Source organism: Tamandua tetradactyla, chromosome 6 (assembly GCF_023851605.1).
Source record: "Tamandua tetradactyla isolate mTamTet1 chromosome 6, mTamTet1.pri, whole genome shotgun sequence".
In the NCBI taxonomy this organism is placed as follows: Eukaryota; Metazoa; Chordata; class Mammalia; order Pilosa; family Myrmecophagidae; genus Tamandua; species Tamandua tetradactyla.
This window is the reverse complement of record NC_135332.1, coordinates 61216484-61244397: the sequence shown is the minus strand read 5'-3', so window position 1 is coordinate 61244397 and position 27914 is coordinate 61216484. Positions and strand designations below refer to the sequence as shown.

At 49.9% G+C, this 27914-nt stretch overlaps 2 protein-coding genes and 1 long non-coding RNA gene across 16 annotated transcripts; 2 read left to right on the top strand and 1 right to left on the bottom strand.

The window, feature by feature from the left end:
* The first annotated feature begins 317 nt into the window (after window positions 1-317).
* Window positions 318-6621, top strand: PLSCR3 (phospholipid scramblase 3). 3 transcript variants are annotated; one of them, XM_077165794.1, is made up of 8 exons: window positions 318-528; window positions 743-905; window positions 1184-1401; window positions 1487-1529; window positions 1631-1851; window positions 2076-2237; window positions 5581-5742; window positions 5923-6621. In XM_077165794.1, the coding sequence occupies exons 2-8, from the start codon at window positions 899-901 to the stop codon at window positions 5977-5979; spliced, it is 870 nt and encodes a 289-aa protein (XP_077021909.1). In that variant the 5' UTR covers window positions 318-528; window positions 743-898; the 3' UTR covers window positions 5980-6621. The 3 variants fall into 3 exon arrangements, with proteins under 3 accessions (XP_077021909.1, XP_077021907.1, XP_077021908.1); XM_077165792.1 differs by having other exon boundaries at window positions 5581-6621; XM_077165793.1 differs by having other exon boundaries at window positions 337-528; window positions 738-905; window positions 5581-6621.
* Window positions 3909-13652, bottom strand: TNK1 (tyrosine kinase non receptor 1). 12 transcript variants are annotated; one of them, XM_077165786.1, is made up of 14 exons: window positions 13599-13652; window positions 12764-12899; window positions 11901-12125; window positions 11681-11751; window positions 11380-11571; window positions 11109-11264; window positions 10741-11024; window positions 10229-10502; window positions 8981-9075; window positions 8572-8736; window positions 8266-8345; window positions 7647-7948; window positions 7469-7564; window positions 3909-7380 (listed from the first exon to the last, which is right to left on the bottom strand). In XM_077165786.1, exons 3-14 carry the CDS (start codon window positions 12061-12063, stop codon window positions 7267-7269), a joined length of 1992 nt encoding a protein of 663 aa, XP_077021901.1. In that variant the 5' UTR covers window positions 12064-12125; window positions 12764-12899; window positions 13599-13652; the 3' UTR covers window positions 3909-7266. The 12 variants fall into 12 exon arrangements, with proteins under 12 accessions (XP_077021901.1, XP_077021895.1, XP_077021896.1 ...); XM_077165780.1 differs by having other exon boundaries at window positions 13581-13638; XM_077165781.1 differs by having other exon boundaries at window positions 11901-12065; window positions 13581-13638.
* On the top strand, window positions 12965-19591 carry LOC143688150 (uncharacterized). The gene is made up of 2 exons (XR_013177849.1): window positions 12965-13293; window positions 19057-19591. It is a non-coding gene; the product is annotated as an uncharacterized LOC143688150 (long non-coding RNA).
* The last annotated feature ends 8323 nt before the right edge of the window (window positions 19592-27914 follow it).

The window sequence follows — 27914 nt, the reverse complement described above, 5'->3', positions numbered from 1 at the left end:
GCCGCAGCATCCCGGCCCCCTCAGGGACCCACTCGAGGTATGGCCCCAGGGAGGCGGAAAGGGAGCCAGGGGAGTCTGAAGTCAAAGAAGGGTGTGAAGACTGTTACGCTGCGTCAGCGAGACCCGATCCGCCCTTCGGAGGAGGAGCCGGGAGTGCGGAGCGGCCCGGCAGCGAGGCGCAGCACGGGCGGCCCGCGCTTCCCAACAGGGGGCGCCGAGCACTCCGAGCCCGCCGACGCGGCGGGCGTCGCCGGGCTGGTCTCTGAGGGATCCCCTCCCCAGGCGCCCTTCCTTTCTAGGCATCTGCAGCCGGAGCGGAAGGGGCGGAGACGCCAGCCGAGCGAAGACGTTAGGGACCCGGGTGCGCGGCCCCGCGAGAGAGCCGGCTTCCTCTCTGCGCAGGCGCGCCGCAGGGCGAGAGGGGCGGGACCTGGACGGGTCGGGGGCGGAGTCAAATCCTGGGCCCGCCTCCAAGAACTCCCGGGAGCCGCGGAGCGCGGGGCACCGGGGCAATTCTGGGGGCTTCAGGTGAGCGGTGGGCACGGAGGGGGCAGGGAGACCTCGCTCGAGGTCGGGCCGTCGGTGTGAACGCGGGTGCATCCGTCCTGTCGCCCGTCGCCGGCCGCCTCTGCGGAGAATAGGAGGACAAAGAGAGGGGATGGTTCTGGGCCCCCTGAGCGAATCCAGAGTCCCTGGTACCTCTCCCTGCCCGCTGACACTTTCGGTTTCTCCCCGAGTATAGAGACGCGCCGCCCACGAGCCCCTGGGCTGGCGCCGGGCGCAGCTGCTTCTCCGCCTTTGCCTCTCCGTCTTTGTGTCTGTCTCTGTGTCAATCTGGCTGTCTCCGAGCTCCAGAACTAACCGGACCCCGCATCCCGCGGACCCCCGCCCCTTTCCCATGGCAGGTAAGTGGGCTCAAGGCCGGGGGTCTCCGTTATCCCCCCACGGACTTGGGAGCCTGGTGTCGCACACATCCTCCGGGAATGTGCTCCAACTGGCTGCACGGGGCCCCTCCCTTCCTCCCGGGCAGCCGCCGCCCTGCACCCACGCCCCATCTTTCTCGGCCTCTTCCCACCCCATTTTCCTCAAAGCCCCGTGGCTCGTGGATGGAGGGGTGAGAGGGTGAGGCTGCAGGTCTCTCTAAAATCGACCCCTGAACCCACAGCATACTCGCCCCCAATAGGTTACGCCCCTTCGCCCCCACCTCCCTACCCTGTGACCGCCGGGTTTCCGGAGCCGGCGCTGCATCCTGGGCCCAGGCAGGCGCCAGTGCCCTCCCAGGGGCCTTCCCCCGCGCCCGGCTTCGGTGTTTTCCTCTCGCCCGGCCCAGTGGCCGCGGGGTCTGCTGCCCCCTTCTTGCCACTGCCGGGGGTGCCTTCTGGCCTCGAATTCATGGTGCAGGTGAGTGGAGGGGGCAGGGATAACCGGGAGGGCCCGGGAGCCCAGGTCGGCCAGCTGACCTCGGTGCCGCCTCTACTCTTTCTAGATTGACCAGATTTTGATTCACCAGAAGGTTGAGCGAGTGGAAGGTGAGTGGAGGGAGGAGTAGGTTGGACCCGTGACTGGGGCTAGAGATGGTGGGCTTTGGGGTCTAGGCCGACGCCTGAGTCTCAGTGTCACTACCCGGCAGCGTTCCTAGGCTGGGAGGCCCGCAACCGGTATGAACTGCGTTCGGGGGCGGGACAGCCCTTGGGCCGGGCAGCTGAGGAGAGTAACGTCTGCGCCCGCCTGTGCTGCGGTGCCCGCCGGCCGCTGCGCATCCGCCTGGCGGACCCCTGGAACCGCGAGGTGCTGCACCTGCTCCGACCGCTCCACTGTGGCTGCAGCTGCTGCCCCTGCGGCCTCCAAGAGGTGGGTGGGGATGGGGTACTGTGTGATGGGGTAGAACCAGGGATAAGGCATGGCTCTGGTGGGCATGGGCAATTGAGGATGGGCAGGACCAGGGGTGAGGCATGGCGAGTGAGGATGGGAGGGTATAGTGAAAGGGCCACGTAGACAGGAACTAGAGTGGGTGCCAATGAGTACTTGGGCCAGTTGCCTCACTCAGCAGTGACCCTGTCTGCCTCCCACTACAGATGGAAGTACAGGCTCCACCTGGCATCACCATTGGCCATGTGCTACAGACCTGGCATCCTTTCCTCCCCAAGTTCTCCATCCAGGATGCTGATCGCCAGACAATCCTACGGGTGGTGGGGCCCTACTGGACCTGTGGCTGTGGCACAAATACCAACTTTGAGGTATCAGGAATAAGGGTAGATTCCTGGGAACCTCATGAGGCAGGATGGCCAACACTAAAGTGGAAACTCTGAGCTCACTAATCCAAATTCATTGTGCCCCTTTCTGCATTTCCGATTTTTCTCCATTCTGATTAGGATGGTCCTGTGGGCATGGCAAGGAGGGTTTTGTCTTAAGGACCAGTGCTGATTATTACCTACAGACCTATGTTGAAAAATCTGAGGCCAGCCTGGATTTGGGATTTACTGAGTCTGCCGTGGGCTGGTCCCAGGTGGCTGCTGTGTGTGACTTTGTAAGCTCAGGCCCTGGAATGAGTGCTAATTTGACTTGTAAACGTCTTGTGGCTTGTCCTGCCAACCTAGAAAGCCAATTAGTCCCTCTAACCTAGAACACCATCCATTTCTATCACCAACATGGAGCCTGAAGACCCAAATCGGCTAGGTGAGGCCTGAGGAAAACCTTAGTTTCTAAAGGGAAAAGGCACTACAGACCCGTGAGTTCTTTAAGGGATAATTACCTCTGCAGATAAAGGAGAACAACAGGTATAAACTAGCAGCCTTTCCAAAGCTTCTGATTAGCTGTGTTACCTAAAGTTATTTTTAAAAATTCAGTCACCTTGGTAGCTGGAGGAGGTTCTGTGATGGGAACTGGTTGTGAAATAACTGGGTGATCCCTCGGATAGGAATGTATAGACTGTGGGGTTCTCACAGGATCAGCCTCCCTTTGGCATAATTATAAATGGTCCATATTTGGGGATGCACCCTTGGAAACTGCAGGGATGGCTAGGATAGGGAGATAGAAAGGACCTAGAAGGACTATATTTCTAATCCCTGGAGAATGAGCCTAGGATAAGGACCAGGGAGTTTTGAATTACCACCACCTTGGCAGGACCAGTTGCTGCTGGACTCAGACTGGTGGACATCATGGTCCTCAGATACCACATATGGCTGTTTTCCCCTCTCCACCATTAGATGGACTCGGATCCCTTTTAGAAGAGGCACGCAATGCTAACAGGGCCCTCCCCTACTTTGCAGATGAGAGAAAAGGCAGATATAATCCTCCAGTGTCTTGTTGGCTGGTGGAATATAGCCAAGACTTCAGCAGCCTCCCTCACCCTCTCGGCCAGGCTAATGTGTGCACCATCCCTGGGTAGCATGGACATTGGTCACCAAAGCAAACCCTGCCACCAGCCATACATGAAAAGGACTAGACTATATCATGCTTCTGTTTCTCCCACCACTGATGTTCAGTCATGTCATCTGTGGCTTTTGAAGAGCAACCCGTCTGAGTCTGAAGCCTCATTTTTGCCACATACAATGTGACCTAGGGTGCCTTGATTTCCCCAGAGGTCACCTGGAAACCAAGACTGTTGGGAAGGTTCATTGGAATAACATATGTCTAGTGCCTGAGAGGCGCTTCATAAATATATTTTCCCCTGGCTAGTCTGCCTCAGGTCCAAAGTTGGGGGTCAGAACCCCTGGTTGGGTGCAGCTCTGATTGGCATCCCTGCATGGGGGCCTTTTGAGCCATCCCTGAATACCCCTGAGAACCGATAACTAAGACAGATCCTCCCAGTGAGGTAGAGCCTGACAGGTGTCCTTACCTGATATTTGCTGAGTGCTCCAGGGACTCATATGTCCTTTACCTTACAGCAATCTAGTGAGCAGTTTATTCTTTTTTTTTTATGCATTTTTATTGATATATATCCACACAGCATACAATCCATCCCAAGTATACAATCAAAGGCTCACAATACCATCACATAGATCACTACCACATTTCATTTTTTCATCACATAGTTGCTTATTCATCACCATGATTACTTTTAGAACATTTGCATCACTCCAGAAAAAGAAACAAAAAGAAAAAAAAACATACATCCCATATCCCTTACCACTCCCTCTCATTGACCACTAGTATTACAATCTACATAAGATTTTTAACCTCTTATCCCCACTATTTTTTTGTCCTTACTTTTTTAAACATTTTTTTACTGTTAAATATAACATATATATACAAAGAAAATTTTAAAAAGCAATAATTTTCAATACACTTCAATAAATAGATAAGAACAATTGTTCTTATTCTTTTACTCATCTATCCATATCCTGGAGAAAGGGAGTGTACTTGAAAATACAGTTTTCACAATCACATGGTTACATTGTAAAAGCTATACAGTTATACAATCATTTGCAAGAATCAAGGCTACTGGGATACAGTTTCAGGTGTTTCCCTCCAGCCACTCCAAAACACTAAACTAAAAAAGGGCATCTATATAACGCATAAGAATAACCTCCAGGATAACCTCTCAACTGTTTGAAATCTCTCAGCCACTGAAACTTTGTTTTGCCTCATTTCTGTCTTCCCCCTTTTGGTCAAGAAGGCTTTCTTAATTCCATGATGCTGGGTCTTAGTTGATCCCCAGGGGTCATGTCCCACATTGCCAGGGAGATTTAGTTCATCCCCTGGGAGTCATGTCCATGCAGTGGGGAGGGCAGTGAGTTCAACTGCTGAGTTGGTTTAGAGAGGCCACATCTGAGCAACAAGAGGTTCTCTGAGGGTGATTCTTAGGCACAGTTATAAGTAAGCTTAGCTTTTTTCTTTGCAGGAATAAGTTTCATAGGGGTGAGCCCCAAATCGAGGGGTTGGCCTATTAAATTGATTGTTCCCAAAGTTTGCAAGAATATCAGGAATTTCCTAGGTGGATGGGTTTAATATTTCCTCTTTTTCCCCCTAAGGGATCTTTACAAATACTTTTTAATTTTTTTTTTTTTTAAATGGGCAGGCACCGGGAAATGAACCCGGGTCCTCTGGCATGGCAGGCAAGCATTCTTGCCTGCTGAGCTACCGTGGCCTGCCCTACAAATACTTTTTAAGGAGTATATTCTTAAACTCCCATTTTTCAAAGGAGACTGATGCTGACGTATAGCAAAAGCTAGGACTCTTGATTCCCAGTCTAGGCTGCTTTCCTTCAGCCCAAGGGAACTGCCCTAGTGCAGGGAGGTTTAAATAATTTTAAGGCTCCTGCCCCCTGAAGGGTGGCTATGGGAAAGAGGGAGCTGGGGTTGGTCTGTGGATTTTTCTGCACTTTTCTATTAGGCCTGCCACTAGCCTATATGATGCTTTTAATGCGCTGAACAAAGTGTCCTGTCCTTAAGAGTCTTCCTGCTATGTTCCAGAAAGCCATCATAAATATATAAATCTCTAAAGAGGGTAGTGTGAATGGTGCACCCTTAGATGTGTGCTCTTGCACGATTCGTACATAGTGGTCATGGGAGGAACGCTGGAGGCAGGGGAGATGCATGACATCCTCCAGTCAGGTCATTCCTTCCTCCTCCTCAACAGGTGAAGACGTGGGATGAGTCCCGCAGTGTGGGCCGCATCAGCAAGCAGTGGGGGGGGCTGCTCCAAGAAGCCCTCACGGATGCAGACGACTTTAGCCTGCAGTTCCCACAGGATCTGGACGTGAAGATGAAGGCCGTGCTGCTGGGAGCTACATTCCTCATTGTGAGTTGGCCGCCCCTGCCTCACCTCTCTGGCTACTCCTTTGCTCTTGCATGCAGCTTTGGGCTCTCCCCGGCCTCCTGCTGGCAGAGGGGATGGGGCTTGGGGATTCCAAGCCTGGGTTGTGATGGCTGAGCTAGGCTGGCCCAGCTGGACCTCCTGCTAACAGCACCCTTCCCTCAGGACTACATGTTCTTCGAGAAGCGAGGAGGAGCTGGGCCCTCTGCCATCACCAGTTAGAGGCCGCCTCAGGGTGAGGAGACCATCACCTCAACCAGAATTCAAGATGGTTGCCTGCCCTGGCCTGGCCACTCCTCAGAGGCAGCCCTTTCTCCACGTACACTGCAGGGGACAGACAGGGGTGCTCGAGAGGCTGGAGGTCATTGTGCCCCATTCCTATCTTAGCCCCTGGCCTCCTTCACCCGTGCTCCCACAGAAGGGTGCAAATAAGAGCCCTCCCCCTGCTACCTCCCACTACTGTCTCCCAGCACACAGGTATATGGCTTTCAAATCGTCCCTACCCACTCCCCCCCCCCACCAGATTTCTGCTCCAGACCAGGACATTGGAACCCAGAACTTTGGGGTTTTATGCCAAGACTGGAGTGGGGGAAGATAAACAGCACCAAATGGCGGACATGGCCACTCCCCATAACAACTCGGCCAATTAGTTCAGCCGCAATCCAGACTGAGGAGATCCCCACCTCTCTACCAACAGCTGTGGGGGTTGAGGCTCAGGGCCAACCTCCTCTCCACTTTGGGCCCTGCCCACAGCTGGTGCTTGCTGCAGTTTCCTGTGCCTTATTTAACCACCCCTTTGTTCCCTTGCTCTAGAAAGGGGGCTGTAACTTTATATGTTATATTCATATAAACTTTGTAACTTTTTGGATGTTGGAGGGTGTGTGTAACGTGGGGAGGATGGTAGACGAGTCAGAATGGGAAGAAACAGTGAAATATGCCAGTTGGGCTGGGGTTGGCATTCCTCATCACCCACTTTACCAAGATCAGTGGTCCTTAAGTCCAAGAGAGCAGCTTCCATCACCCACAACGGCTCTAGACCGAGCCATGGCATTTTGGGTCATGCACCCCAAGTCCATATGGCTGCTTTCATCACCTGAGATGGCTGTTCCCATAGGGTCCAGGGTGGTAGCCGATGGCAGTGCAAGATAACTGTTCCCATGGTCCGGTATGGCCACTATTCTGTGGCAAGTAGAAGCTTCCCCTGGGTATGCAGCTTTGTTCCTCCAAGTCTTCCTCTTGTTTGGGGATGTAGTGGACAGAGCGGACCAGATGCCACGATGGCCCAGCCAAGGGAAACTGAGCCCTCATTGGCCAAGGCTCAGGGTGGAAAGGAGACACTGCTCAGTGCCCAACCCTGGGCTCCTCTTGCTGCTGCCTGCAGCACATTCTTTCCAGGTGGGAAAGTCTTCCCTTGCAGGGACCTTGTTCTGGTTCTGCTTGGCCCCATATGGCCAGGCCCTAAGGGGCCCAGGCTTTACTTGCTGGTGCACACACCCAAGGAAGCCAAGCTCAGGGCCGGGCCAGGACATAGCGGCTGGCAGCTGAGAGGTCCCACTGGTAATGTTCCAGGATGTGCCGGCAGTCAGCTCGGGACCGGCTGCTCAAGTGGAAGAGCTGATCTACCTGTGGCGGCAGGAGAGAGGGTGGGCTTAAGTGGCCGCCCTAGGGCAGGGGCAGGAGAAGTAGCCTGAGAGGAGGGTCTGACTCTTACCTTGAGGTTCTGGATGGCAGAAACCACATCTCCCCCAGTGGCTCTTAGTGCTGCCTGGCACTCCTGGTAGGTGACTCCATGCACACACAGCTCCACCTGTGGGACACAAAGCCTCATTAACCCCCTACCCCAGCCTGTGGCCCCTTCTGGACACCAGGCCATTTCAAGAAGGCCTCACCTCTAGAATCTTCCTCTGCAACTCTGAGTCAGACAGGGAGCCACCAGGGGAGACAGTGGCTTTGCTGGCTCCAGCCTTTCCTATGGGGTGACTGTGGGGGGATTCTCTTTTTGGCCATGGGGGCCGCTCCCTGGGGAGCTGGCTGGGCTGAGAGGAAGAGCTGGAGACAAAGGGTGGGTGGGGTGGCAGGGTTGGGGGTCCCTGGGGCACAGCTCTGGTGTGTCGAAGTTCAGGGGGGCTTGAACCACCTCCTGTGACCCGCGGACCCAGCGACAGAACCGACTCCAGGCTCTTGGAAATGCCTGCATGGTTGAGAAAGGAACAGTTTAAGAGAGTGCCCCGATGCCAGGCCTTGCCTTCCTCCCATTCTACCTCTCTGTGCTGAGCTGGATGGTTTTGCCAACACTCACAAAGGAGGGCCCAAAGAACTGAGAGCTTAGGGGTAGATGGGGAGATGCTCTTCAGTAAGGAAAGCAGAGGGACTTCATACCTCTAAAGACCTTAGGTATAGCTGGGAGGTCAACAGGCAGAATTGGGGGGAAGGAAATCAAATATAGAAAGGCACTGCTTCCGGGCAGGGGACTGAATTGGAAGGATGTCCTTAATCTACCATGCCCACCTTTCGTCCTCTGTAGAGGTGCAGTCCTTCTCTGGCCCCTTTCCGGAGGAAGACCCTGAAGCTTAGCCTTTGCTCTGTCCCTGCAGGAGAGCGATCAGTTCATTTTCCACCCAACCCCTCCCCCAAGCATCCTCTCCCAGACACTCACTGTCTCTGGGGCTCCCAGGGAGACAGACCCAGAATGGAAACTCTAGGAGGAGCCAAGTTCAGCCTCTCTTCCAGCTTCAATCTGGTACCCTCCTCAAGCTTCCCTTCCAGGGAACTTACTGGACTTGATTTCCCTGGCCCTCCCTTTCGGGTCCTCACCCATCCAGGCTTCCTCGGAGTCGCTCCCCCCGGGCAGGGGAGTCTCTGTGGACTGAATGGGTGGCTGATGAGCCCCCCAGGTCTACCAGCGTCACTGCCGAGGCCGGGAAGCTGCCCACTTTGAGCGTGCGGCCGTTCTGGCCCTTCCAGGTTGTGGAGTCAGGGCTGTGGGGAGAGGAGCTGGTGAGGGGGCTAGGAAAGCACCCCCACTCAGCTCACCAATCTGTATGCCATGGGGTTGCATCTTCTTCACTCACACAAAAGGGCTCAGTGGGCCAGCGGTGCCTCCAGCAGGGAGGCCAAGGTTGTGACCAGGGAGGGGGGCCTCCCAGGGCAGCCCAGGGAGGGAGGAAGGGGGTCTGGAATGTCCAAGCTTGGGGGAAGTGTTTAGAAGGCATGGGGCTGTCACCTCCCATCAATGATGGTGATGGGATCACCGGGTTCCATTCTCAGGGCACCTGGCTCTGCGACATCCCTCATACAGCGACTCTCAGGAGGCCAGGCCTAAGGAGATAGGAGGGAAAGCTTGCTGGGCTTGTGACTTGGGTCACAAGAGTGATGTCATGGGAGCAGGGAGGAGAGGAAACTTCTCTGTGCAACAACCAGTCAAACCCATGCGAGGTTTGTGCTCAGTGCCAGGCTGGGGTGGGACTGCCCCTGTCCCCAGTTTAATCCAGTGGGGGAGGCAGACATGGATCTCATGCTGAGCTGGACTCAGCCCAGGAATCCCAGAGCAACAAAGGGAGTCTCTGTCCCTCTCTAGGGGGACGGAAGGGAGAATTATCCTGGACACCGCTTTACTGTATGCCCAGGCCCTTCGGATCTGCCTCCCCAGCACCTCTGGGATGTTCCACTTCTCTCCAGCCCCACTGCCTTGACCCTCTTTATCTCACTTCTACTTCACAGCCATCTTCAGGATCATTCTTCTAGTCCATTCTGGAACCAAGCCAGAGTGCTATAACATGCAAAGTTGGCTATTAACTCCTCTGTTCAAAACCTTTCTGTGTCTCCCAGGTGCTCTCAGAGTAAAGTCTTAAAAACTCCTTTAACAGTAGAGTATAATGATTTAGGGAATGCCCCTTAAGTCAGATTTACTGTTTCAATCCCAAGTTCTCAACTTGTGTGACCAGAGGAGAGTCACTTACACTGCCAGTGCCTCAACTGCCCCACCTGCAAAATGGGGATGCTAATCATTACCTCCTAGAGCCTAAATGTGTGAATATGCATGAAGATACACAGAAAGCACCTACTACAGTATTTTACATAGATCAAGTGCTATGGGTGGTAGCTGTTGTTATTTAAAGTGCCTTACAAATCCCTCCATGAATAGCCCTGGCCCACCTCTGCAGCCCTATTATTTGGATTCCCTCCTCCTACTCTGCACTGCTCTTCCGGTCTGACAAACAGCCCCCTCAACCTCCTGCTCTATTCTCTATGACCCCCTTCTCTGGCCCAGACACAGACAGCGGCCCTTCAGCCTGCCTGGGTGTAGCCCCAGCTGCCTCTCCAGCGCTCTGAGCTCCCTGTAGGTAGGGTCTGAATCTGTTCTGTTCGGAGCAGCGACCCAGAGCTCAGTATGTTAGTCTCCTGCATGGAATCCTGGGAAAGAGAATAGAGAGAAGAGACTGTGCGGATCTGGGGAGGTGGGGGTCCCCACCTCTTGGAGCAGCCCCTCCAGGTATGAAAAGCCAGGCCGGTCAGCAGGGTGGGGGGCCCAGCAGCGCAAGGCGAGGGCGTAGAGGGCCCTGGAGCAAAGGGAGGGCCTAGGCAGCCGGGCTCGGTCCTTCTCCAGTCGCTGCAGAATGAGGTAAGGCGGGACCCCGGCCCAGGGCTCCTGGCCCTGGGAGAACATCTCCCACAACGTCACCCCAAACATCCACACGTCCGAGGCGGAGGAGAAGGCTCCATGGCGCAGGCTCTCTGGGGCACACCTACGGAAGTGGGGCTGAGGGGGTCGAACAGGTGGTCCTCGGAGCTCCCGCCCTCCGCTGGGCACTCCTCCCCACTCAGCGTCCAGAAGCCCTCCTTTTCAAGCCCTTCCTGACCCACCCCTCTAGTCCCAGCCTCAGTACCCGGCATCCAAACTCACTGCAAGCTATTGCCCTCCTCACCCTCCCCCTTTCGCTGGGGGGGGGGAATGGGAACTACCCGCTGGGCCCCGCCCCTCACCAAGCGTAGGGGATGGGGCGGGGTCCGCCCATGACGTAGCGGCCCCGCGCGCCGCGGAGCGGCCGCACCAGCCCGAAGTCGGCCACCTTGATGGTGCGCGGCGTAGCCAGCAGCAGGTTGCGCGTAGCAAGGTCTCGGTGCACCAGCCCGCGGGCCCCCATGTACGCCATGGCCCCCGCCAGCTGCCGCAGGAAGAGGCAGAGCAGGGCCACGGGCAGCGGGGGCGTGGGGGCGGCGGCCGTCAAGCGCGCGTGCAGGGAGCCCAGCGGGGCCAGCTCCATCACCTGTGGGACACGGGGCTGCCTGAGCCGTGGTCCGCCCCCACGGAACTGGCCGGGGGGGGGGGCCGGGGGCCCGTGGCTGCTCACCATCTGCAGAGGCTGGCCCAATACAAGGCCGTGCAGACGCAACACGTGTGGGTGCTCCAGGTTCATCATGACTGACACCTCGCGCAGGAAATCCCCCTGCTCTGTGCCCACGGGGCCTGCCGGACCCACCCGGAGGGACTTGATGGCCACTGGGACCTGGAGATGGGAGGAGGCAGCAGAGGGTACCCTGAACAACAGCTATTCCAGAGCCAGAGGAGAGCGGACATACATAACAGAGGGGGCAGCTTGCCCAGGTACCCAGGACACTCACACTCTGCCCACTGGGCAGCGTCCACAGCCCTCGGTGCACCACACCAAAGCAGCCTGAGCCCAGCAGCTCTCCTCTGCACACAGCACCCTCTGGAATCAGACATTTGAGTCCCCCCTCTGGCTCCCAGGGATATGGAGGGCTGTCCAGGGGTGGGGTGGTCTCTTTCTGGTCAGAAGCAAAACCCCCAAGGATCTGAAAAAGGGATGAGCAATTAGAATTTCTTAGCCTCCATGGGCCTGCCTGCCACTCAGCCTACCCAATCCCCTGGCCCAGGAAACCTCCATAGCCCCCAAACACATACCTTATAGACCCAGTTTCTAGACCTGAACCCTGAGCGGTGCCTCTTCAGAGCTTCAGTCAGTCTGCGCTGGGCTGGGGGTGGCCAGAATCAGAGGGCTGGGATGGGGTGGGGCAATGGGCAGGGGGCAGAGGGATTTGTAGGCCAAAGAAGGGCTGGGCTGGTGTGTGCAGGATGGGGGACTGAGGAGGGAGGACAGGGCCTCAGGGCTGGGGTCCCTTACCAGGCCGGCCCATGCCAATGCCATCCAGGTCCTCAGGCCTTACAAAATCAAAGTGCTCTGGCCGAGTGACATTAAGATCCTCAAGGATGGGTCGGTAAAACTGGGCCAGCTGGATGTCCCGGAGCAGCCGCAGCAGCCATAGGGAACCCTCCTCGGGGAGCATGTCTGGAGAAGGAACCCTGAGGTTGGTGGCACTCTTCTTCAGATGCACAGCCTTGGGGCCACCTAAGGTACCAGAGCCGTGGTGAGCACCCCCAACTGCCAGAAACACTCAGGTTCAGGGGGAGGGACACAGAGATAGCCAAGAACCTGCCTCCCTCCTCCCCAGGGAGAAGGCTCCCCACACCTGACCTTCAGACACTCCATTTGCCCTCACCACCTGGGAAACCTGCCTTCTCACACCCGAGATTTTAGTCCACTGCTTGTTCCTACTACAGACTCCAGGTGTGTTGCCCGCTTCACTCCTGGGATTCTCTGGCCCTTTATCCCTGGACCCCTGGGACATCTGGATACACCCCTGGTTTACACCAAGTTACCCAGGTAGGCCAGTGCACAACTCACTCATATACACCTGACCCCTCCCCTCCTCATTACATGAGACAATTCGGTCAACCACACACATAGCCGATACCCAGATATGCAAATCACACATACCTGAGACATGCAGGCAGACAAAGAAACTTGGGGACTATGAAGGTAGTCACCTCTCAGACCCAGGTACACTGCTTTGCACACACCCCGAGACAAGCAGATACACTACCAGGCATGCCGGGACACCCAGATACACGTCCCCTCAAATCTGAGACATTTTGGTATGTCACCACGAGACACCCAAGTTTTCTGTCACATGGCCTCTTGCATACCTGTACCTGAGACGCGGCAGTTCACTGCTTCCACATGCTGAATATAACCTGACACACGGAGGTCCACGTAAATGCATATGACGCACACGCATCAAGATAGCGCGTCCACACCTGCGGGTACACTGCCTCTTCTACCCTAGACAGTGTTTGAAATCGAATGGGCATTTATGATCAACTGATAAATTCAGGCCTGCCCTGGGCTCAGGTACTGCCGTCAGAGCCACCTCGGCTGCCAGGTGTACAGTCCCCTCCACACCTACCTGAGCCCTGCCCGCACTACCTGAGTCACTCAGTGTGACCTGGCTGCAAGGCTGCTCCACCACGCTTTAATAAATAACGCTCTAGGCGCTCCTGGTACCGGCCGTCTACACAGACACCCTTTCCCTGACGCACCCCTGAACCCCTCCCTCCCCGCACTTTACGCTGCCGAGCAGGAAGCGGAGTCACCCCCGGCTGGACCGAGATGGAAACCGAGCCACGGGCTGAAATGGGACGCGCGCAAGTAAAGACCGAAGAGGGAGAGAGTCCAGGTAATGGTTGACCCTGAGGCCGCGAAACAAGAGGGGGGAAATGCGGGGAGGCGGGGGGGGGGGGGTGAGGCGGGGGGGGCGAGGCGGGAGGGGGGAGGCAGGGGCGAGACAGGAGGGGGGAGACAGGAGGGGGCAGGGGAGGGCAAGAGGCGTCGCGGCCGCGGAGGAGGAGCCGTGGAGGGGAGCGGAGGGGCGTCAGGTAGGGCCGGAATCCCGCGGGCGCACCCCGAGCTACGCCCCTCGGCCAGCCCCAGCCCCGGGCGCCCCTGGCCTACCTGGACCCTCACCTGGCGGAGGCCCCTCACCTGGCGGAGGCGGAAGTAGCGGCTGCGGAGCCGCCCGGGCTGCCGGGACTAAATCTCGAGCGGGGCGGGCGATCGGGCGGGGCGGGAGGCCGCGGAGGGCGGGGACCTGGCGGCCGGCCCGGGGCTGGCTGGGCTCGCGCCCCCACCTGCCTGGGGAGAGCGGGGGACAGGATGGGCGCCGGGAGGGGGACTAGCGGGCCCCTCCCTCCTCCTGGCCAGACCGGCCCGCACACCTGCGAAACCTCCTCTCCCCTGTCGCCCATTGCTCGCCTTCCTTCGCAACCTCTTTCCAGCTTCCTGCAAAGAAACATTCACACGCGGCGCCCAACATCGCTGCGCGGAGTTCTGCTCCCATGTCCCTCCCCCCGGCTCATAAATCCCTCATCCCTCTCAGCCAGAAACCCCACCCCACCCCCTTAGATAAAGCACCTGATATATATATATATCTATCTATCCAGACCCCGGGAATATAAGGCTGAACAGGACATAGCCCCTGTTCTGGTCTCTAGAGGGGGAGAGGACTTTGCAGAACCCTACAACTGGAGGAAGGCCAGGCAGTGCAGGGCGCTGTGGATTGGAGCCAGGGCAGAAAGGTGGGGTTTTTGCAGGAAGTCACCCAGCTAGATGGAGTCTTAAGAGAGAAGGCGTTCCCCTTTTGCAGCTGAACTTCAGTCCAATGTGCTGCCCAGGAGAAGCACCTTTTATGGTGTTCCCCCAGGTGGAACATGGGGGGTCGGGTGCTCTGTGGGGGGCAGAGCGGGGTGGGGGAGAGGAGAATTTGTGCATGGCTCCCCTGCCTCCCTCACCCCCAGCTCACTCTGGTGAGTCCATACCTCGGAGGGCTCCCCCCAGTGCTGACGCTTCCTGGCCTCCTGCCAGGTTGAGCTTCCTGTCCCTCCCCCCACACATCCTTTGCCCACCCCAGGGCCTTGCATGTTACTACATGACTTTTAGTCACGGGGACCCAGTGCAGGACCTCAGGGGTCCCAGGGAGTAAACCACCAGTCTTGGGAGAGCCTGCTGCTCCAGTCTGTCTCAAAGAAGGATGTGTGAACACAGCAGCTGCTGGCCCCATTCCTTTGGCGATAAAGGCCCTCCCCATCTTGGCGAACACATGGGATATTCCAGCATCCGTAGGAAAATCTTCATAATCCAGTTCTGCGTGTGTTTTTCTTGTCAATTCTCTTGCCCTCCAAGCAGGCCAGCTCATTGCAGTGTAATTGCTTCCTCCACATCTGTTATCCATGACCCGGGCTGAGGCTGGCTTACTCAACAGAGTGCCCTGAGAACCTGGAAGTGTAGGCAAGCCATAGGCTCAGTGCGTGGCCACCACGGAGGAGTCTGCTCAGTCTAATTATCACTCCCTTGTAGGTGCTCTGTCTTTTCTCCCTACTTTTAAGACGTCATTGTTTTTTAATGTATTATAGTTTTACTGGAATGTGTCCAGGCATGGATTCTTTTTTTATTTGCTTAATGTCTTTGAATTCACATTTCATCAGTTTTGGAAAATTCTCAGTCACTATCTCTATAAATACTCCTTTTCTTCCATTTTCTGTATTCTGAATTTTCTGTATTCCAAGCCAGAGCGGCTTCAAGAGTCTGGGAACTTTGGGGAGTCTGATTATACCTTTGGGGAAATATGTGATACCTTTTCATTCAGTCCTTCACATCTCTTAACTGCTCTTCCATGTTTTCCATCCCTGTGTCTCGGTCATGCAATCCAGGTAATTCCTTCACGTCTGTCCTCCAGTTCACTGATTCACTCTTCAATTATATCTGATGTGCTGTTTAATCTACCCATGAGGGGTTTGGTTATATCTGTTGTGTTACATTCCTATAAATGTTATTATACTTTTTATACTGGTAGTACTTTGTTGAGATATGACATTCAGTAACATGCACAGATTCAACTGTACAGCTCAATGAATTTCAGCAAATACATATACCCATGTTACACAGATAAAGATCCAGATATTTGTCATACAAGAAAGTTCCCTTGTGCCCATTGTTTCCATCAATCCACCCCATTCCCCCAAGAATTGATTGTCGTTCTGATTTCTAAAATCCACAGATCACTTTTTCCTGTCCTTGACCTTTTCATAAAATGGAATCATATCTAGCTTTGGCATCTGGCTTCCTTTACACAACCTAATGTTTTAGAGATTGTTCTATGGTGTTACGTAAATTAGTAGTTTGTTTTTATTTTGCAGAGTAGTATTTCATTATATAACAATATCATGGGGTGGGATACAAGGGTAGTTCAGTGGGAGAATTCTTGTCTGCCATACAGGAGACCTGGGTTTGATTCCTGGTCCATGTACCTCCCAAAAAGTAAACAAACAAACAAAAATTCAACAAATGGTGCTGCAATAATGGGGAAACTCACATGGAAAAATAATGAAATGTGACCCTGCCATACAGCGTACAAAAAAATATATATATGTATATGTGTGTGTGTGTGTGTGTGTGTGTGTGTATATCATGGGTTTATCTTTTTTTAATCCAGTGTCCTGTTGATGGATATTTGGGTTATTTTTAGCCATTGGTGGGCTTTTAATAGCTCTTTTGAGGTCTGATTGACATTCAATAAACTATTGGTATTTAAAGTATGCAATTTGGTAAGTTTTAACAAATGTATACACCCATGAAGCTATCACCATGGTCAAGATAATGCACATAATTACCATTCCCAAAACTTTCCTGGTGCCCCCTTTCTAATTCCTCCTGCCCCTCCTTCTCCTGGCAACCACTGACCTGCCTTCTGTCACTATAGACTAATTGAATTTCCTAGAATTTTATCTAAATGGAATCATACGGTATGTACTCTTTATTGTCTGGCTCCTTTCATCAATATAATTATTTTGAGATTCATCCATGATGTGTGTATCAGTGCTTCATTCTTTTTTTAATTTTCTTAAAATAAAGTTTCATTGGAAAATAGCCACACTCAGCTCTCATTATGCAATAATAGAATTGAGTAGTTGTGACAAAGACCAAGGGGACTGCAAAGCCAAAAATATTTCCTATCTGGTCCCTCAGAGAAAAAGCTCACTGACCCTTAATATAATTCATTTATAAAGGAGATCAATAACTTAATTAGTATTTTTTTCACATAAATTTTTATCCTTATAACCAACAGTTCGTTGTAGGAGATATTTCCATTTTATAGTTTCTGAAACAAAGAAATCATAATAATATGATTTATTAAGTAAGAATCGCTTTTATTGAGTCTCCTTTATTACACAGCTTAGCTAGGTCATTGGTGTCAAAAGAAAAGCTAAGATACTAAATTACTCAATTGAAAGAATCAGATTTTCATATTTATATTTTAGCATGAATATTAAAACAATATTCATATTATCTAATTGGAAGAGCATAAGGTTGACCAAGTTGTTAAATGCTAGAGAAACTGATGCTTGCTAAACTATTCTTTTGCAATTTTTACCAGTGCTCTGACTTCAAAATAAGATTCTGTCAAGCCAACATGCCACCATATTTACTTGTTTATCCTCTAAGAAAATGAAATAAAATTATGAAGCATTTATTCACTGGTCAGAAAGTTGGCAAAATCTTTTCTCTTTATTAACACTATTCTTACTGGATTAAGCATAGCTACAGTAAAGATAAACTGCTGGCCATTACATTCTTAGTCAAAATAATATTCACGACTGAAAAAGATTCCCAGTAAGATCTTTGAACTGCATTTTTCAAGTGAAATTTTCCCTACACAATGCAAAGGACGATCACAGAACGTTAGAACAGATACTGATGAGGGAATGCATGGACATTCTGTAATTAAGCATTTGTATGTCTTTAAATTTTGCTCCAAATTTTAATGTTATTAAGATTAAACATTTTAATGTTTACTTTTATAATAAAATAATATATCTTTCTTTAATACTTTTAATTTTATTTTCTTCATATACATTAATAAAGAAATCTAATGCTGATACCAAAAAACATAATTGAGAGAGAGCATGGTGGGGAGATAGCGTAAAAGAAAGCTCCAGGAATCAATGCCTACACAAGAACAACTTTTTTTTTAAAAAAAGCATAGGCAGGCACCAGGAATCAAACCTGGGTCTCTGGCATGGCAGGTGAGAACTCTGCCACTGAGCCACCGTGGCCCACCCAGATTAGCTATTGACCTGAAAGGAATCATCTAAATCAACTATTTTCCCCCCATTATTTATTTATTTTTAATCCATATTTTTTACTCATCTGTCTATACCATAGATAAAAGGAGCATCCGAACAAGGTTTTCACAATCACATAGTCACATTGCGAAAGCTACATCATTATACAATCATCTTCAAGAAACATGGCTACTGGAACACAGCTCTACAGTTTCAGGCACTTCCCTCTAGCCTCTCTAATACACCTTAAAATACAAAGGGTTTATCTATATAATGCATAAGAATAACCTCAGGATAGCCTTTCGGCTCTATTTGAAACCTCTCAGCCAGTGACACTTTCTCTCATTTCTGTCTTCTCTCTTTTAGTCGAGAAGGTTTTCTCAATCCCTTGATGCTGAGTCTCAGCTCATTCTAGGATTTCTGTCCCACTTTGCCAGGGAGGTTTACACCCCTGGGAGTCATGTCCCACGCAGAGCGGGGGAGGGCAGTGAGTTTGCTTGCCATTTTGGTTGAGAGAGCGAGGCCACATCTGAGCAACAAAAGAGTTCTCTGGGTATGACTTTTAGGCCTGGTTTCAAGTAGGCTTACTCTATCCTTTGCAGGGATAAGTTTCATATAAACAAACCCCAAGGCTGAGGGTTCGGCCCACTGATTTTGTTGTCCTCACTGCTTGTGAGAATATCAGGCCTTCTCCAAATGGGAAAGTTGAATTTTCTCCCTTACTCACCATTCCCCCTCAGGGACTTTGCAAATACTTTTTTATTCACTGTTCAAATCACTCTGTGATTTATCGGGGCACCACTCTGGACAAACCTACAAAATCTCATGCCCTACTCAAGGTTCCATGTACTTATGGTGTTCAATTAAACTGTCCATATAAGTTATATTAGGAGATGCACTAGTCAAAATACAAACTTTGTACCAAATAAACATTTTTTGCTTTAGTCTCACACATAAGTTAAAGTTTTAAAATGCCAATTGCCATCTATTTTCAACACCCTGTAGTATTGACATTCCTTTGTTCTTCCTCATGCAAAAACATTTTTTAATTTGTACATTTAGTCACTATCATTGTACACTCCAGGCATAGAAGTCTAGAACACTATGCAGCATCCAGGGAAGAGTGGGAGAAGAGCCTGGTAAATTGTGTTAAATAGCAGTGAATTGTGCTCTCTGTGCAGCTGCTACCACCCTCCATCCCACAGCCTCACAGCAGGCTGCAGTGGTGTCCTAAACTCCAGGGTGCCTGAGAAGTTTAGTTACCAAGATTTGGAGTGTGTGATCCGATTGCTAATCACTTTTTTTTTTTTTTGCATGGGCAGGCACCAGGAATTGAACCCGGGTCTCTGGTGTGGCAGGAGAGAATTCTGTCACTGAACCACTGTCGCACCACCCTGATCAGTGCTTTTGATTAACTACTTCAGAAGGTTTGGGGCCTGTGGTAGTTGGAGTCAGTTGTCACCTTGGCCAGGTGAGGGCACCTAGTTTTGTTGCTGTGGATGAGCCAATGGCATGGGAACCTCATCTGTTGCTGATTACATCTGCAGTAGGCTAGGAGGCGTGCCTGCTGCAGTGAATGACGTTTGACTTAATTGGCTGGTGCTTAAATGAGAAAGCACAACGTAGCACAGCCCAAGCAGCTCGGCATACCTCATCTCAGCACTCACAGCTCAGCCCAGGCCTTTGGAGATGCAGAAAGAAATCACCCCAGGGAAGGGTGTTGGAACCTAGAGGCCTGGAGAGGCGGCCAGCAGAGACCATCCTGTGCCTTCCCACGTATGAAAGAACCTCAGTGGAAAGTTAGCTGCCTTTCCTCTGAAGAACTAACAAAATAAATCCCCTTTTATTAAAAGCCAATCCGTCTCTGCGTGTTGCATTGCGGCAGCTCGCAAACTTAAACAGGGCCTGACTCTAAGGGTGGCCATTGTTTCAACCTGCCTAGGACAAAAGTGGCAGCAGTCTTAAGGGCAGTATCCTTTCTCAAAATTATGGAAAACAGTTTAAAAGTTGCATTAACTAGGCAAGTGCCAATTATTATTATTTATTATTATTATTTTTTAAAGCAGCCCCTGAGAGCCATGGGAGGGGATCCTGGTGTGCTTGCTGACCCTTCACTCACCCCTCCTTCTTCAGGTCAGTGTGGAGCTGGCTGGCCTGGCCTCTGTGGGTCCATGGCCTTATTCCAGTAGGAAAGAATGACAAAGACAACTCTTCATTAACTCATGGCATTTCCATGCCCCACTCCCCCACCCTGAATTTGCTCTCCAGGCAAAAGCACACTGGGGCAGATATAGTAGTGTGTGAGGGTTAATTTTGGTGTCAACTTGGCCAAACGATTATGCCCAGTTGTCTCATCAGGCAAGCACTGGCCTGACCATTGCTGCAAAGATACTTCATGGCTGGTTGATAAGATTCATTCCTTTTTAGAGCACGGTAATATCCATTGTATGAAAGTACTACCATTTGTTTATCCATTGATTTGCTGATAAACTATTTGGGTTGTTTCCAGGTTTGGGCCATTATAAACAAAACTGCTATCTATGACTACCCTTGCACAAGTCTTTGTGTGGACCTACGTTTTCATTTCTCTTGGAACTATTCTTCCAATATAAGTAGAACGGCCAGGTTATATGGCAGGTAGTTATATGTTTAAATTATTATGAAATTGCCAAACTTTTGTCCAAAGTGGTTGTACCATTTTACAGCCTTTAAATGTTCTTCTTTTTGTTTTTTATCTTTTTGGCATAGGCAGGCTCTAGGAATCAAACCCGTGTCTCTGGACTGGTAGGTGAGAGAATTCTGCCACTGAGCCACCATTGCCCACCCTCCTTTAAATGTTTTATCCAGAGTTTTTACTATTATTATTATTATTATTTTCTGTGCCTGATTATTCCAATTTTTAAAATATCCCTGCAGGTCTAAATCTTCCCTTAGTGGATTGTTTCTTTGTATGTCTGATAACCTTTGACTGTGAGTTCTTATTTTATTGAACTTAATCTATAAGAGTCTGAGGGACTAAGTTTGAGATGTTTTACTCCAAAAAGAAATCTCATTTGCTTCCACCAGGATCCAGGGGCTGCGGCCAACCTGAGAAATCCTTAGCTTCTATCAGTGAGTTGTAGATTAATACAGGAGTCTCAAATTCAGCTTCCTTACCAGGCAGGGGCTGTACAAATTAGTCTCTACTGCCAGCACTGTCGGAAGCAGAGATTCTCAGTGAATGATCTGTTAAATGAATGAGTCAGTGAATGAATAAATGCACTAGCCTTCATAAAGGAAGAATCAGTTGAGAGGGATTTTGAAATAAGTAACTGTTCTTACCTGGACTGAACAAAGCTACGAAGATTTCATGAAAAACCTTGAAGACATGTCGAGTGAAGTAAGCCAAATACAAAAGAACAGCTATTCTATGATTTCACCTAAATGAAATATCTCAACTGTACACATCCATAGATATAGTGAGTAGATGCCAGCTTCCCAGGGGTGGCAGGAAGGGGAATGAGGAATTCATGCTTAATGGGTACGAACTTTGTGTTTGGGGTGATGGAAGAGCTTTGGTAAGGAGTGGTGGTGATGGTAGCACAACATTGTGAAATTTAATTAATGCCACTGAATTGTACACTTAAAAGGGCTTGAAATGGGAAATTTATGTTATGCTTATTATACCAAGATGAAAATTTTTAAAAAGGAGAGAAAGTGAAATTTCTTGAAAGAGGCAAAATGTGAGCTGAGCCTGGATGGCCAAGTCAGATGCTGAGAAAGCATTCCAGGCAGAAGGGATGAGCAAGTGATTTCCAAGTTCTCCTAGGAAAAGCATATAAAACCTCATTTTCCTCTGAATTCCCAATGTCCCCACAGATCTGGGTATACTAGAAGTTCTCCTATATGGGAGTTGAATGAATGAACAAAAAATGCATGAATGAACAAATGAATGCATGGAGGCACCTGGGAACATATGATGGCAGATGCAGCCAGACAGGCTGTCAGAGGCCAGACTAAGCATCAGTTCTTCCTTGCATCAAAGTGTCACTGAGTATTTACTGTATGCTAGGGTCTGGAGACCCAGGTGAGCCAGCAGACGCCATCCCCGCCCTCACTGAACTTCATTCCACAGGGCCCTGCAGGACTCAGAAAGGAGCTTGAGCTTTCCTTGAGGGCTCTGGGGACAAAATCAGCCCAACGCAGTGAGAGGCTAGGGAAAGCTGAGATAGAATCAGGGACCACAGAGGGGAGAGAGGCTTGCCCTGTCTAGGCCCTGGCTATGGGAGGGAGAGGGGGCTGTGGATAGCGGGCGTTGCAGACTGGCCTCCTGGCCCGTGATCTGTTCATTCCACTGTGCTCCAGCAGGACACCAGACGCAGAAGCTCAGCCCCACTTTAGTCTTTGGCTTGGGTAAAACCCAAGGAATTAGAGATCTCGTTATTTCCCCCCTTCTCCCTGTTTATTTCTTATTCTCGGGGTTAAGCCCCTCCTATCACCACCATAAAGGAGGGTAGGTCCCAGCCTGACTGTCCCGACCACCCTCAGGGAACACCTCCTCCAGGCTGGGCTGGGGCATCCCTTAAGTCTGGAGGCCCAAGTTGGGCATCATTCCCCTCCGTCTGCTTTTCCCCAACCCCTGCCCTCTCCTGCAGGCTCTGCATCCAAGATGGACGGGCATGTTCCCATCACCAGGGCCAGGTCTTCCCCCACGGGCCAGAAAACAAGGAAGAACAGCAGAAAGGGCACCCAGCTTAGTGCACACACATACACACGCACGCACGCACGCACACATCTGCCGTTGGACCTGGGTGAAGTGTGAGGAGGGGGCACAGGTGGAGACCCATCCCCTGCAGAAGAGTTTTTTCTATCCCAAACCATACTGGTACCCTCTTAGCTTCTCTTTTTCTGGTTTGATCCCAGTGATCACTACGCTCTCTTCATTCCATCTCAGCTACCTCAGCTTCCCAATAGGGAAAAGCACCTCCACGACCTGGCTCTCTGCCTCTGAGCCTGAGCACAACAGTTTTCTCTGTTTGGAAGAGTCTTCCCCTAGCCCTGTTCCCATCTGGCCTACTCCTGTCCGGCCTTGCGAAGTGCCACAGCTTTCCCGAACTGGCCAGGTCTTTTCTTATGCTCCCCACAGCTCCTGTGCTTCCCAGTCATTGCACTCATCACTAGTAGAATTTTCCAGCAACTTGTCTGTCTCTCCTGCTCCACTCTAAGGTCTAAGAAGGCAAGGACTTTTATTTCGCTTGCACCTAGTTCGTGTGATATCTGCTCAGTCACCTTTGTTGAACAAATGGATGAGAAAGAGGGTGACCTGGGTAGAGTGCAGCAAAGGATATTTTTGAAATCAGGAGCTCCTTTGCAGGGAGTTATAGGGACGGGAGTTTCCAGTTTCCAAACCTAACAAACATCCTCCTTGTGAATGAACCCATTCCCTAGCCCAGTTTACAAGCCCCTGGCCTCACACGGTCAGCTCTTCTCCCACGCTTGGGTAAAACTCTCCTGTTCCTTCTCCCCATGTCCATCTCCCAGGACCCTGAGGTTCCATCCTGTCCCAGTTTGCATTTGCCTTGCTGGTTTTTAGCATCTTCCATCTGCCACCTTTTATTTGTCTGCTGTTTCCCTTTCCCGAGGGGAAGCATGCATCTCTACTGCCTTCCTTCAGACTCACACCTCAGACCTCAGCTCTGGAGCTTGATACTTCCCAGCCTGTGAACCTGAATAAGCTCCGCCCTGTTTCTGTGCCTGTTTCCTCACCTGAAGATGTGTCGACCAGTAATATCTCCCCCTCCATGGGGTCATTGGCGAATGAGAGGTGCCTCAGCGTGGTGTTCAGCTTCCAGAATGGCTGTCAATGAAGCCTGCCTCCTGGTAGTCAGGCCCTTCAAAAGTTTCCTTTACACACTTCCCTTTAAAGCCATTTTATTGAGATATGTTCACTTACTATACAAGCTGACCAAAGTGTACTATCAGTGGCTTTTAGCATATTCCCAGAGTTATACATTTGTCACCACAATCAATTTTAGAACATTTTTGTACTCCAGAAAGAAAAATTCCAAACCACTCAATCCCTCCATCTTTACCCCTCCATAGCCCACTGATCTATTTGTCTCTATAGATTTTTTTTTTAGTATGCTGTATGTATCCTATCCTGTTATTGCAGTACCCATATGTTGAATTTGTGTTCTGTTTTGTTTTGTTCGTTTCGCTTGTTTTGGGAAGTGCATGGGCCAGGAATCGAACCTGGGCCTCCCGCGTGGCAGGCGAGAATTCTACCACTGATATAGAATTTATTTTATATAAATGGAGCCATGTAATAAAAACTGCACCCCCGTGGCAGCCTCCCCTCTTTGCTGAGAGGCTCAGGAAAACCAGCCTTGCCCTGGTGGGCTTAAGTGCACAGAAAATAACTACCCCCCCCCCACCAGTGCCTGTGCCACATGCACTCACAAAGAGCTTATGCAGGGAGTGCGGGTCCCAAGAAGACAGAGAAAAGGCTGCAGCTGTCTCTCTCCAGCCAACACAACAAGCAGACTCACCACCCTCCCCCTGTCTACGTGGGACATGACTCCCAGGGGTGTGGACCTTCCTGGCAACGTGGGACAGAAATGTTAGAGTGAGCTGAGACTCAGCTTCAAGGGATTGAGAAAACCCCTAGAATGAGCTAAGACAGCATCAAGGGATTGAGAAAACCCTCTTGAACCAAAAGGGGGAAGAGTGAAATGAGACAAAATAAAGTGTCAATGACTGAGAGATTCCAAACAGAGTGGAGAGGTTATCCTGGAGGTTATTCTTACGCATTAAGTAGATATCACCTTGTTATCCAAGATGTAATGAAGAGGCGGGAGGGAACTGCCTGAAAATGTAGAGCTGTGTTCCAGTAGCCATGTTTCTTGAAGATGATTGTATAATGATATAGCTTTCACAATGTGACTGTGTGATTGTGAAAACCTTGTGTCTGATGCTCCTTTTATCTACCTTGTCAACAGATGAGTAGAACATATGGAATAAAAATTAATAGGAGGAACAAATGTTAAAATAAATTTAGTTTGAAATGCTAGTGATCAATGAAAGGGAGGAGTAAGAGGTATGGCATGCATAATCTTTTTTTTTTTCTGTTTTCGTTTTATTTCTTTTTCTGTTGTCTTTTTCTTTTTCTGAATTGATGCAAATGTTCTAAGAAATGATCATGATGATGAATATGCAACTATGTGATGATATTGTGAATTACTGATTATATACGTAGAATGGAATGATCATATGTTAAGAATGTTTTTGTTCTTTTGTTGTTAAATTTTTTTTAATTAATAAATAAAAAAAAAAAAAGGCTGTGGCTGTCAGGGACGCTCCCTGGTGCCCAGCATGTATCAGGCAAGTTTATAGGGTAGAGCAGGGCTCCGAGACGCGGTCCTGGAGGGTGGTGATGGAGGCACAACATCGAGAATGCAATTACCACCCCTGAATTTTATACTCAAAAGTGGTGGAAATGGGAAATTTTATGTTGTCTATACGTTACAATAAAATTTAAAAGAAAAAGAACTGTACAGTACAAAGAGTGAAGCCTGATGTAGACTGTGGATCGCAGTGAATGATATTGGCTCAACAATTGTAACACATGTACCACACATGCAAAATGTTAGCAGGGAAAGCTGAGTGTGAAGGGCGCTATGTAGGAACTCTGTCCTTCCTGCATGAGTTTTCTGTAAACCTCCAACTGCTCCAAGAAACGAAACATTATGCGCGTGTAGCAGGTGCCACAGCTGAGAGGGGTCTAGAGAAGGGGCTCTCTACTCTACCTGGGGGCTGGGGGGGGGGGCGCTTCTCGGATGAGCCTATGGCAGAGTCAAGGAAGAAGGGCATCCAGGAAGAGGGACAAGCCTGGGCAAAGGCAAGGAAGCAGAAAGGGTTTCGGCAACTCCAAGTGATTCAGATTGGCCGTGGGGAGGCGGGGTGTGTGTGTGTGTGTGTGTGTGTGTGTGTGTGTGTGTGTGTGTGTGTGTGTGTGTGTGTGTGTGCCTGCGTGCGTGCAGAACTTTAGGGACAGGAGGGGGCCAGTTTCCAAGAAGTATTGCAAAGGGAGAGGACAACCCTGGTCACTGACGAGAAGTGCGCAGGTGGCATGAGAGGAAGAAGAGACAGGGACAGTGTCCACGGCGCAGGCCTGGAGAGTTGTCAGCTGGTCCTGCCCTCACTTCAGGCCCAGGAGCCATCACAGGAGGGGGCTCGGGCTCGGGGATAAGGTGGGTTTGGCACCTGCGGAGTCTGAGAGGCCAGTGGGGCCGTTAAGTGGAGACGCCAGTTAGACCCGCGTTTAGGGAGCTCCCGCCTGAGGACAGGTGAGACCGGTGGGAGCTGCTAAGGGAGAGCCTAGAATGTCAAGGCGGAGGGCCACTTCCCTGTTCTGTGTATGCGAGAAGGCGCTGGGGGAGGTTTTTAAGAGATTATAATTGCAATACTTAATGGGCGTCTATTATGTGTTGGGCATCCTCTTGAGCACCTCATATTAACTTATTCAAACCTCATAAGTATCCCACAAAGTAGCAACTACCGTATTTCATCTTATTTAAGAGAACTGTAATACCATCATTTTACGTATTGCTAAGATCAGTAAAGCTACAACATACCTTCAATTGTAAGATGATTCTGACTTCAGAAACGTTGAAATGTTTTTTAAAGAGTGGAATCAATGAAATATCTTCTCTGTTTTTAAAAGATGAGGGATCCACTATACGTCGAAAACCCGGAAAAATCCACAACAAAACTACTAGAGCTAATAAATGAGTACAGCAAAGTAGCAGGTTACAAGATCAACATTCAAAAATCTGTAGCATTTCTATACACTAGCAATGAACAAGCGGAGGGGGAAATCAAGAAACGAATCCCATTTACAATTGCAACTAAAAGAATAAAATACCTAGGAATAAATTTAACTAAAGAGACAAAAAACCTATATAAAGAAAACTACAAAAAACTGCTAAAAGAAATCACAGAAGACCTACATAGATAGAAGGGCATACCGTGTTCATGGATTGGAAGACTAAATATAGTTAAGATGTCAATCCTACCTAAATTGATTTATAGATTCAATGCAATACCAATCAAAATCCCAACAACTTATTTTTCAGAAATAGAAAAACCAATAAGCAAATTTATCTGGAAGGGCAGGGTGCCCCAAATTGCTAAAAACATCTTGAGGAAAAAAAACGAAGCTGGAGGTCTTGCACTGCCTGACTTTAAGGCATATTATGAAGCCACAGTGGTCAAAACAGCATGGTATTGGCATAAAGATAGATATATCGACCAATGGAATCGAATAGAGTGCTCAGATATAGACCCTCTCATCTATGGACATTTGATCTTTGATAAGGCAGTCAAGCCAACTCACCTGGGACAGAACAGTGTCTTCAATAAATGGTGCCTAGAGAACTGGATATCCATATGCAAAAGAATGAAAGAAGACCCATATCTCACACCCTACACAAAAGTTAACTCAAAATGGATCAAAGACCTAAACATTAGGTCTAAGACCATAAAACAGTTAGAGGAAAATGTAGGGAGATATCTTATGAATCTTACAATTGGAGGCAGTTTTATGGACCTTAAACCTAAAGCAAGAGCACTGAAGAAGGAAATAAATAAATGGGAACTCCTCAAAATTAAACACTTTTGTGCATCAAAGAACTTCATCAAGAAAGTAGAAAGACAGCCTACACAATGGGAAACAATATTTGGAAACGACATATCAGATAAAGGTCTAGTATCCAGAATTTATAAAGAGATTGTTCAACTCAACAACAAAAAGACAGCCAACCCAATTACAAAATGGGAAAAAGACTTGAATAGACACCTCTCAGAGGAGGAAATACAAATGGCCAAAAGGCACATGAAGAGATGCTCAATGTCCCTGGCCATTAGAAAAATGCAAATCAAAACCACAATGAGATATCATCTCACACCCACCAGAATGGCCATTATCAACAAAACAAAATGACAAGTGCTGGAGAGGATGCGGTGAAAGAGGCACACTTATCCACTGTTGGTGGGAATGTCAAATGGTGCAACCACTGTGGAAGGCAGTTTGGCGGTTCCTCAAAAAGCTGAATATAGAATTGCCATACGACCCAGCAGTACCATTGCTGGGAATCTACTCAAAGGAATTAAGGGCAAAAACTCAAACGGACATTTGCACACC